The sequence below is a fragment of the Typopeltis vanoorti genome, chromosome 1 (assembly GCF_054136105.1).
Source record: "Typopeltis vanoorti isolate ZY-2024b chromosome 1, IOZ_Tvanoo_1.0, whole genome shotgun sequence".
NCBI classification, from domain to species: domain Eukaryota; kingdom Metazoa; phylum Arthropoda; class Arachnida; order Uropygi; family Thelyphonidae; genus Typopeltis; species Typopeltis vanoorti.
The window spans coordinates 164,118,886-164,142,732 of NC_143549.1; the positions used below are offsets into that span (position 1 = coordinate 164,118,886).

At 35.3% G+C, this 23,847-nt stretch overlaps 1 protein-coding gene across 2 annotated transcripts in view; it reads left to right on the plus strand.

The window, feature by feature from the left end:
* The window catches only part of LOC150110597 (uncharacterized), a 198,607-nt gene that overhangs the window by 80,358 nt on the left and 94,402 nt on the right, over positions 1 to 23,847 (plus strand). For both annotated transcript variants that reach the window (XM_090395067.1, XM_090395065.1), the window contains exon 2: positions 5,571 to 6,044. In XM_090395067.1, coding sequence (XP_090251193.1) covers positions 5,571 to 6,044 — 474 coding nt within the window. The remainder of the gene's footprint in view (positions 1 to 5,570; positions 6,045 to 23,847) is intronic.

Here is a 23,847-nt window from a genome sequence, read left to right on the forward strand (position 1 = left end):
GTGCTGCTTTGATGAAGGAATCGAGACAAATTCCACTTGATGGCTGCTGCACATTGGTGGAAAGCCTCCCTCAAAGGATGCAGAAGGTGATCAAAGCCAAAGGTGGACATACCCGATATTAGGGCCTGCTGGTATCAATTATAAATTGATAAAGTGTCCAGACAGTTATTGGTAGATAGTCTAATTCCCTTTCTCTACTTGACATTTCCTCATGCCAATCTATATCCCCATAATTAAAATCACCCATAATAATTACCTTGCCCTTACTCATAGAGCTAATCTGCTGATGCATGTCATCTAAATCTACCCTTCACCCCTAGGTCTATACCAGCAACCCACAACAAACATGACTTTATTGGCCCTTATCTCACACCAAATAGATTCATATGCACTTGCCTTATGACAAACTTCAAGCTTAGTTGGTTGCAACTCATCTGCTATCATTAATAACCCCACCACCCATTTTGTTCTATCTTCTCTAAAATTTGGAATAACCCTTGAACTATTCTTGAAAATATATCATCTTTCGTCAACCAAGTTTCACTTATACCAATTATACCTGGCCAAGATGTGCTAATCAAGGATATAAATTTCTCATTCTTGTTTCTGATGCTTCTATCATTTGTGTACAAACACCTAAGACAGCTAGACACACCAGACTCACTTACTCCATGATCCCAGCACATACACATTTTGGGGAGAGATCAGTCATCTGATCTCTCCCCAAAACCAGTTTTCCTGTTTCTGCATATTAGGCCACACTTTACTCAATGCTTCCTTCAAACCCTCAACTCCTAATTTATTTAAATGAACACTGTCCCTCATATATAATTCATTTTTTCCCTCAAACTCACTCCATAAATCAGTGAATTGTATACCATTCTTCCTACCATAACCTGTGAATTGATTTATTGCGATCATGGCTCTTCTGTTCAATCTGTTCCTATCAAAACATGGCCATATACTTGTAATTTTCACTTTCTCCCCTTTGTCTGCTGCCTCTGCCAATAATACTTTCACATCCTCTCTAATTCCATTTTCTCCTCCTTTCATATCATTTGTACTCACAAACACTATTGACTCTTTCACTTTTCCAACCTATTTTCTAATAACACTAATATCCTGAATTTTTGCCCCAGAAAAATTCAATTTAGTCATGTTAGCATCATATACACTTTTTATCATAGATTCCCCATATGATATTGACCCTTACACAATATTTATTCTCCTGACTCTTTTCTTGAACCTTTCCTAACTTATTCATCTCTGTCTTAGTTACAAAGCCTTGCACATTAGCTAAACTTTCATGCCTTTGATTATCCATCTCTTTCATCTATTTCAAGGTTTCCCAAACTGTGTTCCGTGGAAGGTGAATAAGTGTTTTCCGCGAGAAGTTCTCCTGGAATTTGTCATTTTAGTTTTCTAAGCATTTTTTATGAATAAATATTTTATAGTGGAAATATTCTGAGGAGAATAATGTTCGTGAATGTGTCGAAAAGCTCAGACCCAGAACGCCTAATAACATCTGTGTAGCAAATGTTAGTGACCAAGCCGTGTATTTTTAAACATGGAAATATTCATGAATTATCGTTAATTTTCACACAGAAATCTTTCAACAATCGGGAAAGAGGATACCGCCATTTTTGACTGATCATAAAAATTATCTGCAAGCTGATTACAACAATGGGCGGCGTGTTCTCAAAACTGAAAGAAATAATATCTGTGTTGCAAATGTTAGTGACTAATCAGCAAGGAAGTATAAAGAAAATTTTTCCACTAAAATTGAAGATCAAGGTAGTCTCTATCTGATTCTCAAATCTAGTAATACTGAATACTTTCTTCGCAAGTTCATATTGTAGGGTGAAAGTTTCGAAACCGTAGTGCTGTGATTTTTTAAAAGTAATAGGCCTGCAGATTTAAATTTTAATATGAATAAGAGACAAGGGACTTTGTTTAATTTTGGTATTAAGAAATCTTATTGAAGGTGTCTGTGATGCAACAGATAGTGAGTCATCCACCACCAGCCTACAAAACGATCTCCAGGATGTACAAAAGGAGGGGAAAACTACCAGCACAAAGGAGAAAAAAATCTGCGCATTCACTCGTAAGTACTTATAATATTATAAATTTTTGGTGATCAGAATGGGATATGTCAATGAAAATCAGCACAAATTAATTTAATGATGTTTGTTTAATTAATTAATAATTAATGATCAATTATTAATTAAGAATAAAAATCAGCTAAATTAACAATTATTAATTAATACATTACTAAATAACCAAGGTGTTCCGTGAAAATTTCAGGATTTGTGAAGTGTTCCTGTCGTTCGGAAAAGTTTGGGAAAACTTGATCTACATGATTATCTCGGACTCTCACATCTGATCTAATAGCATTAGTTAACCCTGTATCAAGCCTCTTAATCTTTCCATGCACTCTAATCAACTGAGGCTTCATACATTCCATCTCTTCGCACACCAATTCCATGTTTTTTTTCCTAAGCAATAAATCCTAGATAAAGAATGGCCAGGAACCAAAGTAGTACATTCAGTGGACAAAACATTAGAGATGGGGGTGATATAAAGTTGACACTGGCATCCCCCCTGCACAGAGTGAATATACCCAAACCAAATGCAGATGATAAATAGGCAGACATTGGACTTCCCAACTGTGTATCACAATCGACTAACGAGGGTAAATGTGATGATCTTAGTGATCATCTTTGATCGTGGATGTATTATCGATGCAAGACAGATTGGTCATTCTATCTCCAAAGTGGTAAGAACCCTAGGGTTCTTTAGGGCAATCGTATCAAGGATCTACCATGAGTATACCTTCAAGGGATGCACTAGTGAGCAAGTGGTGGCTGACCACACTCGCCATTGATGGATGCCATTGACGTAGACTGTCCAGCCTGTTACAGACCAACTGCAGGGCAATGGCAGTAATAATAATATTTACATTAATGTATACGTATTCAGATTGTGATTGCAAAGGTATATGTAAATAGAGTTAAATGTGAAATACACTTATTTTGGGATTCTTAGATCGATTCCATATGTATTGTTAGGATGTGTGGTAGTAAGATCAGGGGATATATATTTAAGATACAAGGTTATGTCCAGTAACCTTTAATTTTGTTAGATCAGTCTGAACTCTCTTGTTATGAATGTATCGCTTTATTGGGGATCATATGCCTCCGTAGCGCAACTGGAGGAATAACGGTACATTGCGCCCTTCGATTGGAAAAGGCCTGAGTTCGATTCCTGTCGTGATGGGAAGAATCTTTATATGGACTTTTTCAATTGAAGGTGAGTTAGCCGATCTCATACGGAGGAAGCAGGGATTTTTCTCCCTCAAACTCGGGTTTTTCATCCCGCATACAGGCAAATCGACCCTTCAGAACACACAATTTACAGACAAAAAATACTTGTGGTGGGCAGTAGATGGTGCTGATGTAGTTGATTGGTAGTAGAGGTTCAGTAGTGGTGGAGACGGAGAGTTGTACAGTAGGTGTCCTCCCGTGATGAGTCTTCGAGCTCCTTGGAGGTGTCACGAATAATAATAAAATACATATTAATAATAATATGTATTTTATTATTTTTTAAATTAATTTATTTTTATCTTTTATGTTAATCTGATTATTTACGAATGACTATAACACTATTGCACATTAGTACTGCTGATAGGCTAAGGATTAGGTAATCTGGTGATCCTTTTCTGATGATCTTATGAGGGATTTTTCAAGCCACTTCATGATTCCAATAAGCAGGATGGTGATATCACATCAAAAGATGAAATTCATCTACCACCTAAACGCATTCACTTACATCAAGGTGCAACAGGAGAGATGGGAATTCATACCCATGACTTACTAGTTAAAGAGAGGAAGAATTATCCACTCAGTCAACCCAGCTGCCTCATACAGTAATAATAATAGGAATCTTGCTTTGAATAGGTGTTGTGACTACTAGCTTAAGTGATCTTTTAAGTTGGACTTGGTTTCTTATTTGCATTTGAATTACAATCAGTTTAAAAAGTTTTCTGATGGTAATTTTATAGACTCAGTGAACTGAAATCATGCAATGTTATTTGTAAACACAAATAATATTGTATAATTTATTAATTTTTAATATTTTGTGATTTCAGTTAAATAATTTTTAAAATAATCATATCGGATAACTTAACCTTAAAATATTAAATGTCTTTGTACTTGATTCTATCTCTTTCTTGCTACTACACTTATCTATTCATATATACACTGAGTTAGCTTTGCATTAGGAACACCTATCTAATAATATGTTGGTCCACCTCTCTGTGACTGCACAGAGAGGTGGACCAATTGCAGATGCCTAGGAAAGATTCCACAAGGTATTGAACATCCATGCATAACTCGACCCTTGTCTGCTGCAGCAACTCCCTCAGTTCACGCTCATTCTGTGGAAGAGGATCAGCAGTTCTCTCATCCTGTTCTAGCATATCCCACACATGTTCATTTGGATTACAGTCAGGGGAATTCGTTGTTGTGTTCCTCCAACCACTGAGTAGTTGTATGAGCCTAATGACAAGGGTGCATTGTCCTGTTGAAAGATGGTGCTGTGTTTAGGATAGACCTGCTGGAGATGTGGGTGGGATGGTTAGCTGAGTAGTTCCTGTAGCATTCACCCTTCAGTGTTTGTGAGATGATAACCAATGGACCTAGGGGCTCGCTAGGAAAAAGCTCCTCAGATCATAACACCACCTTCACTGGTCTGTTGAACCCCAACTGTGCAACCAGTGGATAGGACTTCATTCTGTTTATGCCAAATGCACACCTGGCAATTAGCATGGTGCAGCAGGAAACCGGACTCATCACTCCAGATGACCCTTTTCCATTCGTCGAGGGTCCATTGCCAACGTTCTTTGGTCCATGCAAGGCATTATTTGTGATGTTTGACTATCATCATGGGTACCCTTGTTGGTCTTCGGCTGTGGAACCCCAGGCGAAACAAGATATGGTGCATGTGGAAATGGGTTGAACTACCCCAGTGTTGTACTGGTGGGTGGACTGTGTGACTGTTGAACGTTGTTGTTGAGATACAAGTCATTACACCTGATGCTCACCTCTAGGATCAACCATGCGTGGCTGCCCAATGTGACCCCTTCTGCTGAATGTTTGTTCATGATTAATCCAGTCCTGGTATACCCTTGATATAGTGGTATGGAAGCAACCAACAAGTTTGGCTGTTAATGAAATACTTGCACCTGCCCTCTGTGCCCCAACTATATGTTCTTGGTCAAATTGGCTTACGTCACCATGTTTCCCCATTACTGTCAAATGTTTACTGATCACTTACAGAGGATATGTGTGTGCCCATTTAAAGTAGTGACACGTGATGTTGATATCAACATGGTATTTTGTTATCTTGCCTAATATATAAATTTGTGGGTGTTCCTAACAGTGCTAACTCTGTCTCTCTGTGTGTGTGTGTGTGTGTGTGTATACATGTGTAAAATTCTTTTTTACAATAAATTCATTCACATTCAGCAAAATTTCTTTTTGAAAATGAAACTGATTTCCTTTATATTTTAGTTGAAGGAAGTCGGCTAGGTGAGGATGTTCCAGAATACCATGCAAATTATCCTCTTCCTTTACACTATTCTCAAACAGCATTTCAAAAGTTATACCAAACTGCACCTCAAGGAGGTTATTTGGAAAAGCTTTCTAGAATAAATCATGCATATGCTGAAGGTGAAGCTAGACCATATTTTAATGTTAAAGAGTCATTGAACCGTTGGCCGCTTCAACAGAATCCTTCACTTCCTGTTCGCTTAAGTCAGAATGATTGGAGAGATAACCAAGAACTGTTTGCTAATCAAATATCAGCAAGTGCATCTAATATTAGACCATTGAAAGAAAATAAGTTTGCTTCACGGGAAGTAAGTAGTCCAACAAGACCTTGGGAAACAGCAGAGAGGGGTGCAAATGGGCATATTAATGTCAAGGTATTCTCTTCACTACCAGTTAAGGATGTGCAGGAGGAAGAGAACCTTGCTGATCAGACAGGTATGTAACTGAGTTATGAATTGGATTTGCAACTTAATATTACTTAGTCATTAAGAATATGGTGAAACTGTTATTCATACAATTTCTTTGAACAAAATTATGTCTTTCATCACAAGTGTTAGTTTTTTAGATATGTAATTAAGGAAATTGTAATGCAGTCATTGTAGTAATTACATTGCAGAAGGTATAGTAAATGTGCATGCAGGCAAATGAAATTAAATATTGATTTAATTATTTCACTGTTTCATTATTATTATGATGATGATGTATGCTCCTCCAAGCAGTTCAGGAACTCATGAAGGAGAGGCTATTTTTAGTCAGTCATACTTAAATACCTATTTCTCCCCTTGAACACTCTTTGAAGATTCACCACTCTCCATGAATAGAAAATGGACCTCAAATGCTTCCTAGTCACATCATTGCTTGGCAAAGATTGACTTTGAGTTTACTTCCACCTGCCACAGGCTGCAAAATCTTACTTTTATATGTACTATAAGATCTCCTTACTGGCTTTTATGTTTCTATTCCTTACACTTTAAAGACCACATTATCTGTTCTCATAAGCGCAATTTTTTTAAATCCCACACATGAGGGGTTTAAGAACCTATAGCATATCAGTGCTGTGCAGGCAAGGATTGAGAAAGAAGAAATATGTTGAAATTTTTCTTGAAGAGATGGAGTTAGGAAATGCATTATGGGGAAGGCTGTACTAGAGGTAGATGGAATAAATGAAGAGAAGCAATTCTACTGAAAAGGGATGTTGGACAGTTGCTGCTCTTGTTTTAATTTGTTGGCCAGTTATCATCCTGGTTATGTGAATGAGAATAACTTCCTTTTTCTTACAAAGTTCTCTTCAACAGTGCTGTTATCCAGTATGATGACTTAACCATTTTACCAGAGTTGTCCCTAAACTTTAACTGTCTGTCCACTGTTAACATTGAATCAAATTTTCTCATTAATATGATACTAAGTTATATATTCTTCTTCGTAATGCTTAATCTTACATTTTTGAAACATTAAACTGACATTTATCAACATTTTCCCATACACTTAGTCTCTTCAAGTCAGCCTGCAGGAATTCTGCATCAGATATGTCCCTTATCACTTGCCTCACCATCTTTTTATCCCTAATATCATATTAATATGCAAGTTACACACAGTGGTCCAAGTATATAACCCTGTGACACATTACTGGTCATCCCCCCCCCCCCCCCTTTCTCTTAGCCTCACTTTCTAGTACCTGTCAGTCAGCCATTCTCATATCCACATCACAGGTTTATTTTACATACCCATCCCTTTGAGTTTATATGACAACCTCTCATATGAATAGATATAACAAACTATAAAAATGGAGGAAAATTCATTTTAAAACCTATTTATTTGTAGAATTTTTTCACTAAAGTTTCACAGGCATCTTCAGTACAGAATTACAGAATGGCAATCAAACAATAACAGAAATTTCTAAAAAAAGTACCAACCTAGTAGCTAATATAAGACAACTAAAATTATCTATAATTTCCTAACTAAAAATTAAAAAAAAAATTATATATATATATATATATATATATATATTTGAAAAAAAATATAGATTTAATGACTACAAGACCGAGATAACATATAAAGATTTTAATGATAAATACTACTAGTTTCGGCATATAGCAGCCTTCTTCAGGTATTTATAAAGGAAAAGAATACTAATAAACATTGAATTATTTAAACAAACTGGAAATTACAGGTAGTACAAATTGCCTCACATAATCGATACATAAAAACGTTGTATTTTTTCAAGTTGTTCCAACTGGCGTGCCATTGTTTGTTGCAATTGTGCGTGCAAGTTCACATGAACGCCAATATTGAATAACTGCATCATGGCTATCTGGGATGTTATAACTTAAATTGTTGTTTAAGTGGACCAGGTTCAGTAGGATTTCCCTTGATTCTACGATTTTCCTTTCAAACTCATCATCACAGTGAAAGATATTTTCTGATCTATTCCAGCAGACAGAGTGGCTTTGTTGGTCATCATTAGGATTATTTGAAAAAAGAACATGACTGGATAACACAGTTGCATGAGATCTTTTGTAAGAGATGTCTCTCTTATGCTCTTCTATACGTTGTTCAATAGATTTGTTAAATTTGTTATTCAATGTTTATTAGTATTCTTTTCCTTTATAAATACCTGAAGAAGGCTGCTATATGCCGAAACTAGTAGTATTTATCATTAAAATCTTTATATGTTATCTCGGTCTTGTAGTCATTAAATCTATATTTTTTTCAAATGTATAACAACCGAGTAAAAGCTGATCACCACATATATATATATATATATATATATATAAATAAAGTTGTTAGGAAAGATTAGCAGATTTAAAAAGCATTAACTCCATAGATCATCAGATCTGCTTAAGTTTGGACAATGGAGTAATGTTTCCCACATTTCTTTTATCAAGAAGTTCTATCAGGAAACAGTTTTTATGAAGAATTCTTGTCTTGTTCCAGTGAACCCTATGTTTAGTGTGGATAGCATGCTCAGCAAGTCCATACTATTTGGGCTCATGATATTTAATATCAGACTTATGTTCTTCAAGACAGATAAAAGCAGATCTTCCAGTTTGCCAAAATAAGATAAGCTGTAAGAGCAAGGAATTTGGTAGATACCTGGAAAACCAAAAGGTGAAAGCTTATCCTTAGAATAAACGAGAAAGGTGGATGTTTTTCTGATGGGTGCAAGGCAACAACTATGTATGTGCATTCTTCTGATTGGAGATTTCATGGTTGGATTCAGTTTCTCTGCAGTCATTAGCCATTTGCCTTCTGCTCCTTTCTATATTGTATATTTTCCATGAATACATTGAATCCCTCGCATTCTCTTCTTGTAAGGCTCTCTGTTCTGTCAGCTAGGTCTCACCAATGCCACAATGTCTCACTATCTGTGTCAATGCTAAGAATCGCATTTATTCTTAATGGTTGTGGCATTAGTGTATACACATGGAAATTAAAAAACTAGGCTGATGAGTGCTCAGATAACTCTTAAAACATGCCATTTTAAATAGGAAGCTGGAGTTGATTCCTCAACCAAATCCTGTATACCATATTTCTACAGTTTTCATTTTTCTTTCTTAGCAAAACTGGCCCTGATGTTCTTTTGGAGAGTGTCATTACATGTGTTATTATACTTAGAATTTCAATCTCTTAACTTGATGCAACTACATAGACACATCTAGTTTTTCTATCTATACGCAATTGCTCTTTCATGGAATAATAATTTCTGCACACCATTTTCTACACAGCGTATGCACACATGAGTCCTCACATTTACAACTCTTTGCTGAAACTCACTGCTGCCATACTATGAAAAGACTCACAGTCTACTCTCTTCTGCTCTTCTTTTTTGCCTCATGAATCAACATTATCATGTCTTCTGTCATTCTTATCTCCTTACAAATCATTTTCAAATCTGACCAAAACAATCATATCATCAGCTCATCCTGCTTACCTACATATAGCTTTAGTCAAATCACAAATCTTTGCTCCTAGAAAACCTCCTTGCATTGCTTGTTCATGCTACATACACTCAGGGGCGCACCGGCCATATGTGCGACGCACACAGGCGCCAGGATAGTAAAGGCGCCTAAGAGGAGGAAATATTTAAAAAAACTTTTTTTTAAAGTGATTTTTTTATTGGAGGGGGGGGGGATAGGGGCACCAACTAAAGTTTTGCATGCAGGTGCCGGACACTACTGGCGCACCCCTTCATACACCCCTAATCATGAAGTCGTATATCACCACTCACCATATCTTTTTGTCTTTTTATTATTATTATTATTATTCATGACACCTCCAAGCAGTCTGCCGACTCATCATGGGAGGAAACCCACTGCACAACTCTCTGTCTCCACCACTACCAAACTGCTACTACCAATCAACTACATCAGCGCAAGCTACCGCCCACAACCACTGCAAGTTTTTTTTTTTTTTTTTTTGTCTGAAAATTTTGTGTTCTGAATGGCTGATTTGTCTGTATGCAGGATGAAAAACCCGAGTTTCCGGGAGAAAATCCCTGCCACCTCCATAGGAGTCTTCATGTTGGACATTTAATAGAATATTTAGAGCACTGGGAATTTTCGATTAAAACTAATTTTCTTATTACTTCTAAACTATATATATATATATATATATATATATATATATAACAACCTGTGTAAATCGAAATCACTACTATCACAAGCAGTGCCGTAACGAGGGTATGAAGCACCTGTGGCAAGCGTCTAACTTGCACCCCCTAACTCAAAAAATGACAAAAATTTTGAAAAATTTAAATGTAACAAGTTAAATTTTACTAAACGCAATATGTTAAATGTTTATTACTAACCCCATCAAAATGAGTTGCTTGTAAATCCAATTATGTATTTGTATAAATAAATAATCTATTAAATAAGAACAAATTTTTATTCATATTCAATTACAAATAAATTAAAGAAATACATGACATAAGTATAATATAAAATAATATAATAAAAACAGATAAGTTCAGCATATTTTATAAAGAAATTTTTCTAGCTTTTTTATTTACTAACATCTATTATATCGTTATAATTTAATGTTTTTGTAATATCTTTTTCAGTCGATATTATAGACATGTTTGTCAATTCTTCTTGTTCAGTAGAAGAACGAAGGTACGATTTTACAATTTGCTAAATGAGCGTTCGCAGGAAGCTGTTGTTACAGGCATTGTTATGAAAATCCTTAATGCTATATCTAGATTTGGATACGTGTTTTGTAATGAGAGTTCGTAATTTTTTTGTAACATTTGAAAAGCGTCCATATCTCCTAAATTTTCAAAAACTTCCATGACTTGATATTTGAAACTCTCAATTTCACATACAAATTCTGGAGCATCTAAGTCGCTATTATATTTCATTGCCAGGTTAGCTGCGCATCGTTTGAGATCATCTAGCTGCATAATTTTTAAAGCGTGTCCATTTAAAAAACTGAAGTAATTTGAGACCTCTTCTAAAGCAGTAAATCTATAATTGAGTTGTATGAGTATTAGATCTAAAACTTCGCACATTTCTTTTTTTAGTAATGCAGTTTCATTCATGGCAAACGAATCATCAGTAGCTTTCTCACCAGGCATATTTTTTATTTTGTGCCGTCTCTTTTCTGGAATGTAAGTTTCAATATTTATTGTTTTGGCTAAACTTTTTGCCGAATTGTGAAGCGAATCGAAAAAAATCATTTCGATACCATTGAATTTCATTTTTTAGAGCTTTTATCATTTTCAAGGCATTTTCGACTGTGGTTTTTTTTTTTTTCTTGTAAAAGTAAATTTACTTTATTTATCTTTCCTAATATTGTATCCCAAAATATTAATAGTGCAACAAAATTAAATTTTGTTAATAATTTTAGCAACATTCCAGCATTTGTTACAGAGTCTACTGTAACTTGTCTTTGTCTATCACACATTTCATTAAGAAATTGTATTATTAAAGGCATTTGATTTCGTAAGGCTTTTACCATGTTAGCTTTTGCAGACCACCTCGTGTCACTTAAAACCTTTAAGACGAACGGATAATTTTTCCTTTAAAAGATCCCATCTACTAGTAGAATTTACAAAAAAGTTAAACAGTTGTTGAATTGTTCCAAAACATGATTTCATTTGAACAGATGTTTGTGCAGCATGAACACCTATTAAATTAAGTCTGTAAGCAGTGTATGGAACAAACCTCGCTATATTGTTTAAACATAATATCCTGGCTTGTACCCCCTTGTATTTACCTACCATATTTGTCCTCTTATATTTCTAATATTTAATCCGTCTGATATTAACTTTTTTTCGATGTCATTCGCAAGTGCTTCGCCAGTTTTTTCATGTGTCACAGTAAAATCTATAAAGGTTTTTTCAATGCTACATTTATTCGTGTTAAGATCAATGTTAACTTAGCGCAAAATTTTGTTATCTGTTCCTGGTGAGAAGTGTCAGTTTTTGAATATTTGAAATAATATATGCTGTTTCATTTTAGAAGCAACTATATTAATTATATCATTTTGTATTATAGGAGAGAAATAATTAACTTAATTTTTCTTATGACTTTCAATAGTAGAATCATTATGACTAATTAATTCTATCGTGTTCAAAAATTTTCCACTTACAGATGACCAATTTTTTCAAAAGTTTCTCTCAAAGCGTCATTATTTTGTACTCAGTGCAGAATGGCATCCAAAATAACTTTTAAAATATGCCTCCATTTTTCTTTTAAAATTGCTTCTTGTAATTGATCGTCTATAAAACCACCTTTCTTAATTTTTGATTTGAAAGTTTTCCATTCAACATAATTTTTTTTTTATGAAATGAATTTTCATGATGTGGTAACATAGGATTCAAATGCTGCCAGTCTCGAAACCACGCAGTGGTCCATACATTCTGATTTTTTTCAAAAAGAATACATGGAAAACAGAACAGTGCATCTTTTTGCTTGCAATATATCAACCGATTTCTGAGTACTTGTTCTCCGTTTTACAAACCATTTTTTTATCAAAATGTTGATTTTCTGTATCAGGATAAACACTTTATTATCGCACAACTCGGGTCCATGTTGAACAAATATTTGTATGTTACTATTGGTTATGTGCCATGTTGTGGAATCATTAAAATCTATTAATTTTGCATTATCAATATTTTCTAATATAATATCCACCATATTAATTATCGTCATTACATTGCTTCTCGATTTCCTGATTTTGATGTTCAATTGTACTTTTCTCTTCTGTTTCAATTCACATCAACATGACTACACGTAGAAGACAGATTTAATTCAATTGTTAAGCTTGAATGAACTAGAGGTGTAGATGATTTTTTAATAAAAATATCAATTGGAGTTATATTTTTCTTTATATTTTCAATTTTCTGTTCTCTTATTTTTTTAAACTGTGCACCGGAAGGTTTTTTTGATGGCATATTACACTAGAAGTGTTTTTTAATTTAAATTTGTGTTTTTATTAATATAATTATTTATAGCACTTATTCAGTATGCCAGTGTGTTGTATATAAACAAAATTATCTGTCCTTTCCAGTATGCTTTGTCCCACAAAATAGCAAAAATATCTAACTAAATAAATAATGTCCCACAAAATAAATAAATATATAATTACCACACAGCAACAACACAACTGATCTTGTGAATGACAACAAGACTAATAATAATTAAATAATTTTTGAAATTTTCTTATCTACAAAAAGTAGAGATGAATGGAAATATTGAGGGTGGGAAGACTGTGATTTTCATTGAATCCTGGGTTTGATGGGTGTAAAAAGGGCTGGCGAATAATTTTTGTGGGTGGGTCGTGAAACGAGGGATTCAGGTGGATGGAATGATATCGAAGGAGGTCATAAAGGGATTAAAATTATAATATGGAAGATAATAAACTTGGGATTGGCAGATAGACACATTAGGAGAATAACAGAAGAATGTATTAGATTATCTATGCAAATATTTAGGATTAAACGGGAATTTGGAAATACAAAATTCTACCAAATCATAAAATTGGAAATTACATTCATTAATAGTTAATGGCGCGACGGAACAATTTAATTGAGACAAAAATGAGAACAATTGCAAAGAAATGTTATGTTCAAGTGGTTCAAGTCGTGATATTAAGTGCTGTCGTTGCCATCTAACTCGAGACGAATTGGAACTCACCGGTGTTACCAAATGTAGCAGAATTCCGTTGTGTTGCAGAATTTGTATGTCTAAAGCAGCGTATTGCCGAAATTTAAAAATGCAATATAAAATAGCGGACTTTTATATCTATTTATTTATTTATATTTTTTACGTTTTTTGCCCCAAACCTAGTTGGCCCATAGTGGGTGCCTCTTTCACCACACCCTTGTTACGGCACTGACCACAAGTTCAAACGCTCCAGACAGTAGTCAATCTATCACAAAACAGGCTTAATGAAAATGCCATCAGTGCCCTAAGCCTCAGCCACAATTTTGCTGTCACACCAAAAGAAGTGCCAGTGCTAGATATAATGTACAACATAAAACGTGGAATCTGTCGCTTAGCGCCGGAAACAACTAATAACATCAGACTCGATATCACCAACAACCTTGCCCTGTTCGTCACCTCCAAAAAGTAATTTATCTTCCAGACAACTCGCTGCTCTCAGAAAATTACGGAAAGAAAAACGTATAGTCATCACCAGAGCAGATAAGTGTAATGCCACAGTCGCCCTTAACACCACAGAATATAATCTAAAAATGGAGATTATTCTCTGAGATCGCGCTACCTACATCCCACTAGAACATGATCCCATAAAAGCGCAAGTTAAAAAAATTAAAAAAATTTACTTAAAAAGAGTATCCTCCTGGCTGCTGGATTACAAAAACCTCAAACCTTTCAGTTCTTGTCCCCCCCCCCCCTCCCCAGACATATGGTTTACCAAAAATCCACAAACCTAATTTCCCCCTAAGACCTATAGTAAATGCCACTGATGTACCTTGCTACAAACTATCTAAGCAGCTGACTAACTATCTGACCCCCCCCACACACACTGGTCTTACCACATCCTATGTAAAAAAAACTATCCAATTTAAAACCTTAATTGATTTAAATAATAGAGAATATATTGGTAAGCTTTGACATCACCTCATTGTTTACCAATATTCCCTTAAATGACACCTTAACACTTAAAAAACGTTTTTCCTTCTGATATCTTAGAGCTCTTTTCCTTTGCCATCAATTTTGGTTATTTTTCTTGGATGAATAAAATCTACAAACAGATAAGGGAACCACTGTGGGTTCCCCCATCTCACCTCCCCTCTTGCCAGTTTTTACATGGAAAATTTTGAAAAAAACGAGCCATCGACTAAGCCCCTCTCAAACCTTCTATCTGGCTAAGATATGTAGATGATTTGTTCTCTATTTGGCTTCATGGCCCAGACACATTAGACTCCTTCCTTAGTCACCTCAATAGTTTAAATAGTACACAGGCAGATACATTCACAAACTCTCCCATCACCACCCCTCTCAACGATATGACATTATTAAAACTCTAACCAATAGAGCCTGCACAAGCTTTGTTCCAGTGAACGTGAACCTCCCTTTCAACCAAACTCAACCACATACATAACACCTTCCTTTCCAATGGTTACAGTGATTACAGAATTTAAAAAAATAATCAGTTCCTACCCCATTCCCCGGCCATCTCTTCAAAAGGACTTCAGAAATGCCATCACCATACTGTACATCCATGGCACATCAGAAAAAATAGCCAGGTCCTTATAAAAGTACAATCTCCACACAACATTTAAACCCCACCATAAACTTATTATCCTTATCTGTTCTACCAAAGATCAGCTCCCTCCTCTCTCAGTGCTTGGAGTATATAGAGTACCCTGTTCATGCAAGCTAGCTTACTTTGGACAGACTGATATCAGCAACCATCCAGATAGAAGAACACAAATTGTACATCTGCCATCACAACTAGCCTTGCAGACCATGTTTTGGATACAACCCACAGAATCTCCTGGAGAAAAATCACCATGCTCCACCATAATAAATTCAAAAAAGAAAGGCTGTTTTTAGAATCTCTGGCGGCACTCAGAAATCAACCGAATTTAAATAAATACGGTTCCATAAAACTTCCCAAAATTTGGGAAACATTAATTATCTGACATCCCACTTTGCAACCTACAAATGCTCACCACCTTGATAGGACTTTAGTCATTCAAGTGTTTCACTTAGTATTGTATTATATTTAAGTGTGTTGTTACAAATGTTATTTGTAATCCCTGAAGATGTCTCAGTGACTGAGACAAAATATATTGGAAGCATTAAAATTAGTTTTAATCCTTTTGCAGTGCTGTAAATATTTCATTAAACCTCCAACATGATGTCATCACAGCACTTAAGCCTCAACACACAGATCATTTTGCCTGTTTTCTTATATCATATCTTCCATCAATTCCCATGTTTTGTTTCCTTTCATAGCTTTTATGCTGTTGGCTAAATGCTTTTATAGTCTCTAACTTTCATATGGTGTTGCGAATCGCTTACTGAAGCTTAGCCTTAAAATTTCTATGACAAGCTGTTCTTCTTTTTTCTTTCATATCTTGCATTACTTTCATATCACCTTTCTCATTCACAACAACACACACAGACTGCTATTACCATCATGCACCAAAACATTTCAATTGTAAGCACTTTCCTTCTTGCACATGTATCCTGCCATCTAATTTGCTTCCTCACTTGAAATTCTGCTAGCATTCAACACCTCACATTCCTCTGTCTTCTTAATCATCACACATTCCTGACATATTTTAGCACCATGATTTCCTTTTCCCCACAAATTGTTTACATTTGCTAGATCATACATTTTGCACATGTTACATAAAATGAATGTCTCATGCTGAAATCAGAGAACTCATTGCCACCACACACACACGCTTTATTGATATATATTTATACATACATACAAATAACTACAAAATAACACATAACTACTAACCCAATTAATTAAAAGCACACTCTGATTTTTTATTAATGAAAACACTCATAGAAAGCTAAATATTCAAAAAACAACTTATCTCCTCCACAGCTAGGGTCAAGAACACTGCCAACCACATCTTCAGTATTTCAAAGCACATGTAACAATTTGTAGCTTGCCTGCTTGTTGTTATGCAAGCAAAAAACTCAAGAAAATTAAATTAAACTTGCCAAGAAATTATGTTCTTGTTTAATCCTTTGTTGCAAAGATACTTCATGTGTAAACTTTGCTTACATTTGGATAAAGGATTAAACAAAGATATAATTTCTTGATAAGTTTAATTTAATTTATAACCAAGTGAAAAAACTTTCTACAAGTTACAAAACAATGTCTCAAATCCCTGTCCACCATGAACAAGATGATCTAGTAACTTTAGTCATATCCTACAGTCTTACTGCTGAGGTGGATGAAATAGTGAGACCAAATTGCACTTCCTATCCATGTTATTCAATGGGTGTTACAGAATTGTATCCAGATTTAGCTGGATGTCATGGCTGGTTGGGGAGTTAATATCATACCATTAATATTTTGTTGTGTCCTAATTAATATTTTAGTAATCTACCCCCTGTGCTATTTCCACATTTCCCCGAAATCTTAGTGGTCAGTGTACACTAGTTCAGATATGATGGAATCAAGGTCTCGAATAAAGAAACAATCAAATCCTATATTCCTGCTCATCAGCACCACTCTCACTCAACACTTTTCATTGTCTTCATCATCTTGATAATATTAGCATAAAAAAATGTACTGTCTTGCAAATTTTTTTTTTTTAAACTTGTGCTGTTATTCTCCAATCCCATTGCTGTATTCACTTCAAGATTTTGCAAATCTTTAATGCCTCTAGTCCAGCTCTATTCTCTCATCTATTTCCTCTCTAGCAATATATCACATCAGTTCCACCCTGTATTCAGGAGGCTGTTGAAATGATTGCTCAGTAATTCGACTACCTCTTCAGCAGCACCCACCTTCTTACTCTCAGTAAAAAACAGAGTTATTCTTGTATAACATACTTTCATTTTGTTTGTCACAGAATAATAGAACTCTTTAAGAGTGAGTTCTGCAGCATATTTCTCTCATAATTGAGTTTTGCCTTACTTATGACTCTTTGACTCTTTACTCTATATTGTATTATCACTCGTGTGCCTTTTCACCCCATTGATCCTATACTTCTTCTGCATCATCTTTTAATGTCATTTTTCTTAATATCCAGTTTATTCTTCTGTTGATGGTAGTGCATTCTAACAATACTCTATCCAAACACAGTTAAACTAATTGATGAAATTTAAACTGATGGAATTCCATCCATTGTGCTCAAGAGATGTTCTCAACACCTGTTCTTTATCATCTATACACTAAGCCCTTCTTGACTGGCATTTACCCTACAGTATGAAAGAAAACCCATATATAACCAGTTCCCCCCAAAGGTGATAAATGTCTACCATCAAGCTATCAACCTATTGTGCTCATCTCGATTTTGTTCAGAGTAATTGAGAAGGTATTAACAGTCAACTTCTTCAACACTTAGAGTGGCCATCTAATTAGTTACTGCCAGGATCAATTTTGCCAGTCAAAATCCACAGGCAATCTCTTGACCTACATCCTATGCCTCTGGATTTATTCTGTGGAAAGGTTTTGAGAAACCTGTTGCATTGCTCTTGACATCTCAAGGGATTTGGATAGGGTCTGGCATCGAGAGATTCTCAACATATTATCGTCGTATGGACTGTCTTGTGTGATTGGATTGCCAGTTTTCTGTCAGATCAATCGCCCTCTTCCTGACTTATATAAGTGACCTGCTGTCATCGCCTGCAAACCCTATTTATAGTTTTACTGATGATAGCACACTCCAATCATTCTACTCATATGACAAGCCTTGCAGTGCTCAAACATCTCAAGCTTCAAGATCATCTGTAATAAGTACCCTGAACTTAATGGATGAAAGCAACCTAGTCAACTTTAATGCTTCGAAAACACAGTTTTGCTTGTTTCCTCATAAAAATGACCTCAGGTCTTCTCCACTTTTATTTGATAATGCTCAGCTCAACAGTCAAAACCATTTCTCTCTTCTTGGACTGACTCTTATCCCAATGATTTTTTCTTGCTGTTTTTTGTCTCAACTACTTTTTATTAATTTTTTTCATCTCCACCTTCCATTTAAGTGGCCATTTAACAATGCATTCACATTATTGACCTTGTTAAGTTTTTTTTTTTTTGTTGTTAACTTATTTTAATGGTATCAACACTAACAAAACTAAATTATAAAAGGGTGTTTATTAACTGGTATATATTTCGCTGGATTTCAAACCAGCATCCTCACATCAAAACAACATGTTACAGTTTATTTAACACACAACAGTGAGTAAGTGAAAGAATTCAAATTGTAACAAATGAAAGAACTCAAGTCCTAATTTGGCAGCTTCTTATGTTGTATAAAGAAGTATGAAGATGTATTACAGTTGTTGAAAGTTTATTTTTCACTTGGTTAGAGTATAATAAATTTAGTTTAATCCTTTATCCAAGTGTGAGCAAACAAAGTTTGCGCCTGAAAGTATCTTCAGGACTGGGGTAAGGTGGTACAACACCAGGGCACTCCTTGCAAAGGTGGAGCAAGCTACCAACACTGCTATCTCAGTATCTCCCATAATGCAAAACACATCTCCTTGTGGATATGTCTAATGTTATGCATTAAGGGAAGGGCCACAACCCAGACTAGTTTCGACCTTAATTGAGGTCTCTTCAGTGGGAGCCAGGCCCAAGTAGAGATACCAGGCAGAAGCATTAGCAGGTCATCTCTACCTATAGGAGTTGCCAAATGGTGTGCCACCCTTTTTTAATAAATTACTCTGGGTTTAGAGAAAAATGTTGAAAGTTTATTTTTCACTTGGTTAGAGTATAATAAATTTAGTTTAATCCTTTATCCAAGTGTGAGCAAAAAAAAAAAAAAAAGTTTGCGCCTGAAAGTATCTTCAGGACTGGGGTAAGGTGGTACTTTCAACATCAACTTTCAACATCTTTCTCTAAATCCAGAGTAATTTATTAAAAAAGGGTGGCACACCATTTGGCAACTCCTATAGGTAGAGATGACCTGCTAATGCTTCTGCCTGGTATCTCTGCTTGGGCCTGGCTCCAACTGAAGAGACCTCAATTAAGGTTGCAACTAGTCTGGGTTGTGGCCCTTCCCTTAATGCATAACATTAGACATATCCGCAAGGAGATGTGTTTTGCATTATGGGAGATACTGAGATAGGAGTGTTGGTAGCTTGCAATGTCTGGAACCGAACTGCCTCCTCTTTGACAGCGTCTGGAACTGGGCAACCTCTCCTGTCTCTCTGTGGACGCTTCTGGAATCGGGCCCCCTCTACTTCTGTGGCAATCTCTGGATCTGTGCAGTCCCTTTTTATTATACCTCCTCTGAGACCTTGCATGAAGTTTGGCAACCTCCAAAGAGTCAGTAGGATTCTTTCATCTTAAGTTTCAAGTTCGGCACGCCTTTTGTTCTCCTCCGCTTTCTTTTAATTGTAAGTTGCCGGCCATCGGAAACTTGTTTGAACCTTTCTGACTGACTTAGCAGATGTTTACACTTAGAGCCTGCAAGCCTTTCTCATACAAACAAATTTTAATAACAATCTTTCTAATGCCGCCATGTAGATCTTTTACATGCAGCTTCGGCGATATAAACATTGCCTTTGTTTTCAACACTGTAACATATTCTTATTAAAGCAGTATATACAGTTAACTTCCAGAGTGTTATTTACAATAACATCTAAAACAAACTATACAGAGACAAACAAAGTTTATTTTTGCAGTATTCACATGGGACTTAACCTAAGTAAACAATCGAATGTAATGTGCTTTGGAATATTTAAGCTACAATCGAGTTTTTACAGTACCATATGACTGGTTACGTAGCAACAAATGTTTTGTACGAAAATTCGTTTCTGCACATAAAAACGGTTCACCATTTCACTTTAGATTCTGGAGGCAAGCATTTAGCCTGCTCTCGCTGCAAAATTGTAAACAGCCAGCAATATACAATTTTTTAAAAATTTTTATTCGGTGTATCTGGCCTTATTTATTTTAATATTGATCATTCTAAGAATTTTTTGTTTTTATGATAAAAATTTTGTTTCTTAAAAATGTACTTAAGACCGTGCCCTGGCGCCCCCCTTCGTAGTGGCGTCCACATGCCCTGTATGCTCACTTCCACGGCCCTGATACCGCCCACAAAAGGTTTTTGTAAACCTATGCCCACATTCATATCATGGATAATCCAAGGAATTTTTTTTCTATTTTTTATTAATTATATATATATATAATTTGAACTCCCTGGAGGTGCTATTTAATAATAATAATAAAGGTTTCTCACATCATGGATCCGAATTGAAGCAAGCTCTTTCTGACTAAAATGCTTCCTCTATACTGACTGAGCTACAGAGGCTCACTAAAGCTATAGATATGATATCAGAAGCTTTTATATACAAGTAGTATAGTTGTGAAGATGGTTTGTGTGCAAATTTGTTTGCTTGCACTTTGGTAAAGGATTAAAGCAGTAATATAATGTCTTGTATATTACTGAACGCTGTCTTGTATACTACTCCCAGCTTGTGTTTTTTACAGACTTATAGGAAGGAATGGAGAGCAGTTTATCATGACAGTGCCCATCAGAATAATCTATACAAGGCAGAAACAAACAGAACATCTGTGAGAGAGTGATTGAAGTAAGTCTGAAGAGTTTCCATAGCTCAATTGGTTTTGATGATTTCCTTTGATTCAAAACACCTAGATTTGAAGTTCATCTAGGACATGAAGAACTTTTATCTGGCTTGTCAATTGAAGGTGACTTAACTTAAAGGTCATGGCTAGATAACCAGAAGACTTCCATATAGCCTTTTAAGAAATGTGAAGAACTGACCAGAGATGCTGATCTAATGGTCAATCATCAGCTTCTTGTGATACTTTCTGTTAAGAGATATCTATCTATCTGGATACTGAATGAATGAGGACAGACTGGTAATTTAGGATTTAGCTGACCAAACTGTATTCTTATTTGTCTTAACCAAAATATAATTATGGTATAACATGATACAATTTCATGCTGTCTGGGGTGTTGCCTGGTTTAAAAAGGAACCTGCTATTAAGAAGGAATGAATGAGTGAACACTGTCTTGTATACTACTCCCAGCTTTGTGTTCTAGCTGTTTTTCTCTTTTTCCATTTATTCAACTGGCTTCCAACCATACTAGCCTTACTTATTCTGTTATTCTTTTCCTTATTCAATAGAATTGTGCTTAAATAGTTAAAATATATAACCTTTTCTATAGTTTCATTCCTAAGAATAGAGTTAATGTTTTCTGTTCTGCTACTTATTTGCATAATTATAATTTTTTAAATGCCGATTCTTTTTTATAGAAAGTTTGTCACAGTAGTTATAATTTTGCAAGAGATGCTTGCAAACATATGTCAAATTTATTTCAGTAGATAATGTTACCTGCATAGAGATAAAGAACTGAGCATATCCATAAAATATGATCCATGTTGATTATATTTATAAATTGGGAACAGCGTATACAACCCTACATTAAACTTTCTAGACATCATTCTTGATCAGTAAAATTAAAATAAAGATATTATACTCTTTTGATTTCTCAAGTGTTAGTTGTAAGATAAAAATATAATCTTGACTATAAATTTGCTATTTAATTATTTTTCTCAGCTTTTTCTCACATATGCTTGCATAAATCTTTTCTTGAACACTGAGTATGGAAGTTTCTTTTTAATTCTTGCATTCTGTTTTTATTTCCATTTCTATAAATTGGTATTGTGAGAGTTCAGTTTTATTCATCAGGGATTGACCTTGTGAGGCTTTCTGTATGTAGTGGATTGCATAAATAATTGCATAGGAAGAGTGTGGCAATGGTTATGAGGCGGTGTGGTGTAACGTGGAGGTTGAGAGGAAGACATATTTAGTTGGATGTTACTATAGACCTAGGAAGGTGGTGGTGATGAAATGTATAAACAGCTTGGATTAGTGAACAAAGGAAGGGTAATTATTATGGTGGTATAGATTGGAATGAAGAGATAGCATTTGGGAATAAGGAAAATGCATTTCTCCAGTTCTTGAGAGATAACTATCTCAGGCAGCACATAAAGAAAGGCATGCGAGGAATAAGAGTTCTAGATCTCATCATTTCATCAGAGGATGTAATTGTTAAAGAGGTTTCACAATTTCCTCCAGTTGGTGAAAGTGATCATGAAGTAGTCACCTGTGTTGTGGCTAGTCATATGCAGACTTTTGCGAGGAAAGGATATATGTGGAATTATAAGGCTGGTGATTATGACAAACTTAGGAGACAACTTTGAGCTATTACCTGTAACGAGGAGTTGAGCAGTAAGGAAATAAATTCTGCATGGGAACTTGCAAAGCAATACATAACAGCATTAATGTACGAATGTATCCCAAAAGCCAAAAGGCTGAATAAGGTACATGTAAAATGCATGAATGTGGAGCTTAAGCATGAAATCTGGAAAACGAAAGTACTTTGGAGGAAGTACAAGATGAATAATCGTAATTAGTCACATGAAGAATATAAAGAACAAGCCAGGAGAGTGACTCAGTTAGTAAGGAAAACAAAAGTAGAGTATGAGCAGAAATTGGCAAATCAGGCTAAGAAAAACCTTAGAGAGTTTTTTAGATATGTGGCAAGTAGAAGGAAGAATGATCATGAAAAGATGAAGTTAAGAGATAAAAGTGGTAGAATGGTAATTGCTGCAGAAGGCATTGGTGAGGTATTCCGTGATCAATTTATAAGGGTGTTTCATCCTGATCAGGGTGGAATCATGAGGAACTTAAGTGTAGAGGACATAGGAGAGGAAAGTTTAATTGTGAGTGAGCAGGAGGTATTTGAAGAAATAAATAACCTTGATAAATAACCTGGAAGCGAAATCTGGACAATAAAACAAAACGACAAACAAAGATTAACAACAGCAGAAATGAAGTTTATGAGAAAAATCTGCCAAGTATACCCTATTTGATCACAAAAGAAATGAAGAAATTATGAAAGAATTAAACCAAGAACCAGTAATAGAAAAAATTAAAAAATATAAACATAAATGGATGGAACACGTTCAAAGAATGAAAACAGAAAGATTACCAAAACAAGCCTTAAAGTACAAGCCATTAGGAAAAAGAAAGCCAAGACGTCCTCTTAAACGATTCAACAATGACTTCTAAGGCCAGAACAGGCCATACTAGGCCT